The sequence below is a fragment of the Pinus tabuliformis genome, chromosome 4_2 (assembly GCF_031772625.1).
Source record: "Pinus tabuliformis cultivar Carrire ecotype Pingquan chromosome 4_2, CPIR1, whole genome shotgun sequence".
Classification (NCBI taxonomy): Eukaryota; Viridiplantae; Streptophyta; class Pinopsida; order Pinales; family Pinaceae; genus Pinus; species Pinus tabuliformis.
The window spans coordinates 1,165,137,132-1,165,144,810 of NC_142304.1; the positions used below are offsets into that span (position 1 = coordinate 1,165,137,132).

General features: G+C 37.3%; 1 protein-coding gene across 1 annotated transcript; it reads left to right on the top strand.

The window, feature by feature from the left end:
• The first annotated feature begins 221 nt into the window (after positions 1 to 221).
• On the top strand, positions 222 to 779 carry LOC149173810 (uncharacterized). Its single transcript, XM_089426833.1, has one exon. It carries the CDS (start codon positions 222 to 224, stop codon positions 777 to 779), a length of 558 nt encoding a protein of 185 aa, XP_089282959.1.
• Positions 780 to 7,679: the final 6,900 nt, after the last annotated feature.

The window sequence follows — 7,679 nt, forward strand, 5'->3', positions numbered from 1 at the left end:
AAATAGAAGGGTAGGATCAATTGAGATGGGTTAATAACAAGCGAGGAGCCTTTAATCTCAAGGAAGCTAAGGGTTTTCTACTTGGGCTAAATTATAGTGTTCCAGACAAGACCTGGACACATATTTGGAGGTAGCAAGGATGGATGAAGATCAATATTTTTATGTGGCTAGTTCATCACAAGAAAATATTAACCTGGGACAATATTACGAGAAGGGGAATTATGGGGCCCTCTAAATGCCAGCTCTGTGAGGAGCAAGAGGAGACAATGGAACATATTCTCAATAACTGCTCTTATACTACTTGGTTGTGGGATTCGTTCTCTTCAATTTTCCAGCAGTCTGATAGGGACATAGGAAGTATCACAAATACCCTAAACCACTGGAGAAAAAACTTCAAGGAGAACGAAGCCCTAAATTTGGCCTGGGCCTTCACACCCTGCTTTATTATCTGGAACGTTTGGAAAGAAAGAAATAAAAGAATTTTCAAGAATGGTAAGTCTTCAGCACAACATCTTCTTGACCTTATCTTGAAACAGATCAAAGAGACAGTTAGTTCCACTGTTAATAATATCCCCTCGAATCCCCCTATGGATGAAGAGCAGAGAATTCTCAGGCAACTGGGAATGCAAGGGATAACTCCTCAAGGTAGAAACAGAAAGGATAAAACCATGGTTATAGAGAAGGACTACTGGAAACCCCCACAGAAAGGCATTCTAAAATACAACATTGATGGTGCCTCTAAATGCAATCCGGAACTGCAAGTTATGGAGGAGCTTTAAGGGATGACGAGGGCAATATTATATTTATCTCCACTACCATTTAGGTAGAGCAACTAATAACATGGTGGAAGTGATGGATTTGGAGCAGGGTCTAGAGTTTCTATCACAGAATCATTGCTCAAATGTCATTGTGGAAGCAGACTCAGAGATAACCATCAACGCAGTAAAAAGAATCAACAGTGGTTTTAGGCCAGAAAGAGTCTCGAATCATTGGAAACTTATCCAGGTTTATCAAAGAATCAAAATGCATCTACAGGGCCTTCGAACCATAAGTTTCAACCACGTTCGACGTAATGCCAATAAACTGGCCGACTTACTGGCCAATCAAGGTGTGAGCAGTGCAGAAGGTGGAATGGCCAAAAAGTGGCAAGAAATTCCTCCAAGTTGTCTAAAGGCTATCTACGAGGATCAAGCTATGGAGGATAGGGAGGTTTTCCAATTTCAAGTAGGGTGGAGTTCCATGATTTGATGATGCTGGGGGGTTCTTTCTCAGTCCAGCAGGACGAACCAGAGTGGCTGAGAGTCATGTTCGGTCTCCTCTTCTCCCAGATCATCTTGACTGAGTTTCCTAGGTTTTTGGTTAGCCCCTGGCCGATTTATCTCCAAATTAAACTCAAGATCAACTTCAGGTTTCATGGTATGAGTTGGAAAAATGGGAATTTAATGGGGTGCAGCAGTAGGCAGCCTTTTCCCGCTTCCGGGTTAGATATCCTGGCGAAAGGCGGGTTTCTAGTGATCACACGTCTACAAAGTGGTAAGTGGTTTTATATTTTTGAGAGCGATCCCATAAGGTGCACAATTTATGGCATGGTGGCAGGTGTGGAAACCACCCTTCATCGCGCGATAAAGTGTGGATGGGTTCGGAGCAACGATATGGCTCATGGCCGTCGGATCTGGAAACTGGGCTGGATGGTTAGGATTTCCAGTGCTGTTTAGTGGGGCCCGTCGGGCCATCTCTCTGTTTTTCGTTGGCGTGTCTAGTCCTTTCCTTCCTTTACGTTCATTGGGGGGTCAGGTATGAACGTTGATGCGGGTTGGCTCCAGGTGGTGTTTCGACCAGATTGTTGTTGTACATCTGGGTTTTCCCCTGGAGTTTTGTGTTTTCGTGAGGTAGTGGGAGGATCCTTGTCCTTGACAGGAGCACCTGTTCTCCTGGGATCCTTACTGACAGGTGCATGTACACTTTGTAATTATCCTTTGACTTAATGAAATAGAAGGTTCGGCTCTTGCTTCAACAAAAAAAAAAAGTAGTATGACCAAACTAAAGCAAGTGATTGTGGCATTTTGAACAAGCTGCACACAACTTTATTTTACAGAAATGAAGCAAAACTTTTTATGAGTAGTGGCATTTAGACTTGCACACTTTCAACTTTATTCTCTTTTTAATTTTCTTTTTTTCCTGGTGGGTTTTGGTCTCTTCTCTTTTTTCAGTATTTTTGTTTTTCTCTTTATTCTTTTCCTTTATACCTTCTTTTCATTTTTTATTCTATTTTTCTTTTTATTTGGAAATCATTGGAAGATGACAAGTATTTACAAAATAATATGCATGAGATACATCACTAAACTACCTTGAGATCCTATAAATTATAGGACCCTAGTAGTTGCTCCAACTGGGGATGGCACTCTCCTTGTGAGGTTTCAAGAACATATGATCAGTAGCCTTGAGTTGCTATTTCAACAGTATCCAACTCTGATTTGTTTGTAGCAGTATTTATGGTAACTCATCAAATAGAAGCTCGGGACCTTCTCAGCAGGCTTCAACTTTTGCTAACAGGTTAACCAATCCATATAATAAAGAGAATGATATATACAATGATAAATGGTAATAAAATGTCCAATGCTCAGAAAAATAATGTTTGAGCATCCTGTCATTTACATGTCCACTAAGTAATTCTGTCCCATCCAAATTTCTGATAAATAATGCATTATTTCCTCTGAAAGCATAAATAACATAAGGACCCATCCATTGGTTATCAAACTTTCCATGCTTCCCTTTATCTTCTCTTCTTGAATCCCACTTTAAAACTTTGTCACCAATGGTGAAATCATAAGCCTTTGTCCTTCTATCAATTTTTTTTTTTTTAATATTCTCCTAAATGACTTAAGCCTTGTTATAAACTTCTTCTCTGGATTGTTGCAACTAGATTATTTGATCAATCCTTCTTTAAATTTCATTGGGCTCAACCTGCAATTCCTGAATCAACTTCATGACTAGGACTCCCAAAGAGGATGGAAAAAAAACATCCATTCCATAAACCAATTGGTATGGTCACATGCCAATTGATTTCTTTGTAGTGATCCTATCATCCCAAAGTGTATTTATAAGTTTGTTATGCCATGACTTCTTGTTTTCTTCTAGCAACTACTTTTGATGGAAGATTCAACCAGCCCATTACCTTGTGGGTAATAAGCAATTGAATACCCCAAGGTAATATGGTATTTATTGCAGAAATCTATCATTTTCTTAGACCTGAAGGCTGCAACATGGTCAGTAATGAGTTTGTTTGGGCAGCCAAATCTAGACAGGATGTTGGTTTCTAAGAATTTGATAATCACAACATCTGTGGCTAGTCTTGAAGGAATAGCCTCAATCCATTTGGTAAAATAGTCAGTGGCAGTAAGGATCCATTTCTGTTGAGAAAAGGATGGAGGATGGATTTCTCCAATGAAATTCAATCCCCACTATTGGAAAGGGCTCTCAATAGATATGGACTTCAAAGGTAAAGGTAAAAGTTCTCTTTTTTCCCTCAAAGATTTCACACTTATGACAAGAGGTTACCTTCTCATGGACATCTCGAAAAAGTGTAAGCCAGTAAAAACCAGCTCTAAGGATCTTATTGGCAGTGGTTTTCCAATAGAGATGGTCACCACAGTCACCTTCATGGAATTCCTGCATTATTCTTTTTGCATCATCACTCAAAAGACACTTTAGCAGAAGACCACCAGCATCTTTCCAATATAAAACATTCTCTAAGATGAAAAATCTAGCTGCTTTAAGTTTCACAAATATAGCCTTTGTTTTTGTCAGACTAGGAGGAGCATTTAAAATAAATAAAACATAAATAAGGTCTGCATACTAGGGTGAGGTCAAGAAAGCATCAAGTTGTGGAGTCGCCTATTCCTCTTGATCATCCAATTCATCTACAAAGTTATTATCTAAATCATTAAAATTAGATTTAGTCATCAATTTGGCTAATCCTTGTCCTTTGATGAGCTTGGTTGGCTTGATTTCCATGTCATATTCCAGAATGGTTGCAATCCATTTACCTCTTTTGCCATCTGGTCCATTCTGTGTCAAAATATCTTTAATAACAACATTAGGTACATAAGAAATTATATGGGAATGAAGAATGTATACCCTAAAATCTTTAATTGTTTTATCAGTGCAAAATCCTACTTTTTCATTATGTTGTACTTGAGTGCAGCATTCCTTAAATATTTGCTAAAGAAATCAATGGGTTGTTCATATCCATCAACATTTTTTTTGCAAAAGGATAGTTGCAATAGTATGTTCAAAGCAAAAGGAAAAAATTATAAAATCTTTGGTAAAATCAGGACTAATAAGGACTGGAGCTTTTCTTAATTCTTTTTTAAATTGGTCAAATGATTCCCTAGCTTCAATGTTCCACTTGATTTCAGAGTCTCGTTTTAGCATGTTTGTGATATTTCTGAGAAGTTCTGCAAGGTTAGGGATAAATATTCTTAGGAAGTTTATTCTCCCAATAAATGACTAAAGCTCTTTAATATTCCTTGGATGGTTTATTTTTAGGATTGCTTCAATCCTTTTGGGATCAATTCTGATTCCTTCCTTAGATATAATGTGACCAACAAGTTTTCCTTCTTCAAGACCAAACATTGTTTTCTTAGGCTTTAATGAGATCCCAAACTTTCTGCACTTTTAAAAAACTCTTGTAAGGTGCATAAGATGTTCTTCATCAGATTTAGAATATACAGTTATGTCATCTAGATAGAGCACAATAAATCTGCCAATTTCATCAGCAAAAGAGATATCCATTGCTCTTTGAAAAGTGGCTCCGGCATTCATTAATCCAAAAGGCATCTTCACAAACATGAAGGAGTAGTAAAGGCTATTTTTTCTTGATCCTCTAGACGAACAAAGACCTGATTATAACCTGAGAATCCATCTAATAAGGAAAGCCTAGAAGACCCAACTACCTTTTGCAAAATATGATCAATTTTAGGTAAGGGATAGTTGTCTTTTAGGGAAACTTTGTTAAGGTTTCTGAAATCTATGCACAATCTGATTTCACTTATTTTCTTCCTAGTTGGTAGAATGTTGGAAACCCACTTAGAGTACCTAAGAGGAACTATGATTTTGGAATCATACATCCTTTTGATTTCTTTCTCAATTAAAGGAATCATAATCGGATTTATCCTACGAAGTTTTTGTTTAAAAGGTTTCTGATCTTCCTTGATTGGAATTTTATGTTGTATGATTTCAATGTTGTATGTTTTAAGATCTTCATAGCTCCAGGCAAAAACATCATTAAATTCTTTGAATAAAGCAATATACTTTTGTTTTTCAGCTACTGGGATTGATTTAGATAGTTTTATAACCTTTGGGTCTTTTTCAGTACCTAAATTACAATCTTCAACTGTTGTTCCTAAGGGCTCAATCTTAGGCTTTTTAGCCACATCATTGAAATCAAATAGTTCTTCTAATGGAGCTAAAACCCTAGCAAAAATATTATCTTTAAGCTGGAGTGTTTCAAACGCTTATTTTTCTCGATCAATTTCAAGAAATTCTAGTTTATCTACAACTTTATCTAAGGGAGTATTTACATCTAAATTATGTGGTTGCCTTTCTGGATCAAAATGTTCAATAATTTGACTATCTTCTTCAGATTCCAAATCAATACTAACATCTTGAAAATCATCTTTGGATTGTATGAAACTCTCAATTTGCTAATCATTTCCAAATACCTGCCAATATCTTACGTTATAATGTACAACTGGTCTGTGTTTTACCTCCAGTACATATTCTTGATTTGGATAAGGAATTTTACAAGAGCTAGCTGAAAAAGCCAGATTGTTTGGAATGATTTTTTGTTTCCTAGTAATTGCAGAAAGGTCATATTCAAGGAAACTTTCTAGGAAGTCCATCATAACATTTTTGTATGCTCTCATCCTAGGATGTTTGGTCGAATATTCTCCTTTAATTTGTTTAATAATCAATTTGACATCTCCCCGAATATAAATTCTCTTCGCACCTAACCTTTTTAACAATTGCAAACCTAGAATGAGGGCTTCATACTCTGCTATGTTATTAGTGCATTGAAATTTTAGCCTATATGAGTGACCCTCAGCATGATTATTTCCGGTATTAACCACCCAAATTCTTGCCCCAGCACCATATTTACTATAAGAGCCATCAAAACTCAGGTTCCAAAGAGATTCAGGAGGAGTTTTCATTTTTGTTATTTCTGTTTGGGCTAGGTCTGTTTTAGGAACCTCATTCTCAACAGTGATTACTTGATTGTTGATATCCCCATCATTGTAAAGAATAAATGAATCTAAATCTGAATGCACAGAGTATAGTGGATAATTTTGAGGTCTGTCTTGAGTACTCACCATAAATTTAATTAAAATTTCCCTATACAGTCTCCTTTTCTGCCCAAAAACTGGAATGGTGGCAAAGGTCATGTCCATTTGTAGGGTTCCTTGTAATTTTTCTCTCGATGAGCATGACATGAGCATGCCATACTTAGGGGGAATATCTGCAACCACTATATCCGTCACTAGACTTTTGGCAAGGATTTTGGATAAAGTAACACATAGGTCTTTGATAAGACTTAGGCATCTAACTTTGCTAGAATCAAAGGAGTACAAGTCTTTGTAGGGTCTAGTAACATCAAGTCCTAGTTTCTCCATCACAGCCTTAGGCATTAAATTATGGGATGCACCTGAATCTAGCATAGCATTATCGAGAATTTTATCATGAATATTCAAACTAACATAGAATGGAGGGACTTTTCGTTCTTGAGGTTTGCCTTCAACTTTTGGCCCAAATAAGACTTCAGGCTTATCATCATTCAAATTTACAGAGTCACTGTTTTCCCCAATGTTCAAGGCTTTCATTACTTAGGTTCTATACATGTTTTTGTTCATTAACTCTATGAGAGGAATAAGGATTTTCAATTTTTCCAAATCATTCTCAATATTGAAAAATGTTTGATTCTTACTTAAGATGGGAAATTCAACTTGCTTTGTAAGTTGTTTTGTGATAGCATATTTTTGTTGATTGGTGGTTGGTACATCTGTTGAGTAGTTTTAGATACGCTGCTAGTAACATTTTTGACAGGGAGTTCTACCTTTTTCTTACCAAAATTATCCACAGTTTTCTTAGGAAGACTGTCTGTGGTTTTCCTAGGTTCATTTTCAGATGACTTCTTAGCAGTGTTTGATTGTGTTATATTCTTTCCACGACTAACCTACGTAGTGAACTGGGGGGTTAGAGGAGCACCCCCTTCGTTGCACCGATTGCGTAGCAGGGGGGTCACAGGGGGGGCGACAGCCCCCCCTGTCCGGTAGGTTTGAGGGGGGTGGGTAGCCCCCCTCTACGGGGTTCGGGGCAACACCCCGGGAAATTTTTTTTGGACCCTATATTAGGTTGGGCGAACCTACCTATGGTTTTCGGTCCATGGTTTTGGACGCGATGGTTTTTCAGTCCATGGTATTGGATGCTTTAGCATGTATAAATATGTATTGTAACATTGAAAGGAACATAATGAAAAATCAAGCTGGTAGTCCTGGTCTTGGGATCCAGGGGAAATCTCTATGTATATGTGTTTTATGTGTTATGCTCTCACATTGTTTATTTTCTATGTTTTAGAATTCATATGCAGGTAATTTCTGTACGGGGTTAAAACCTACATTTGA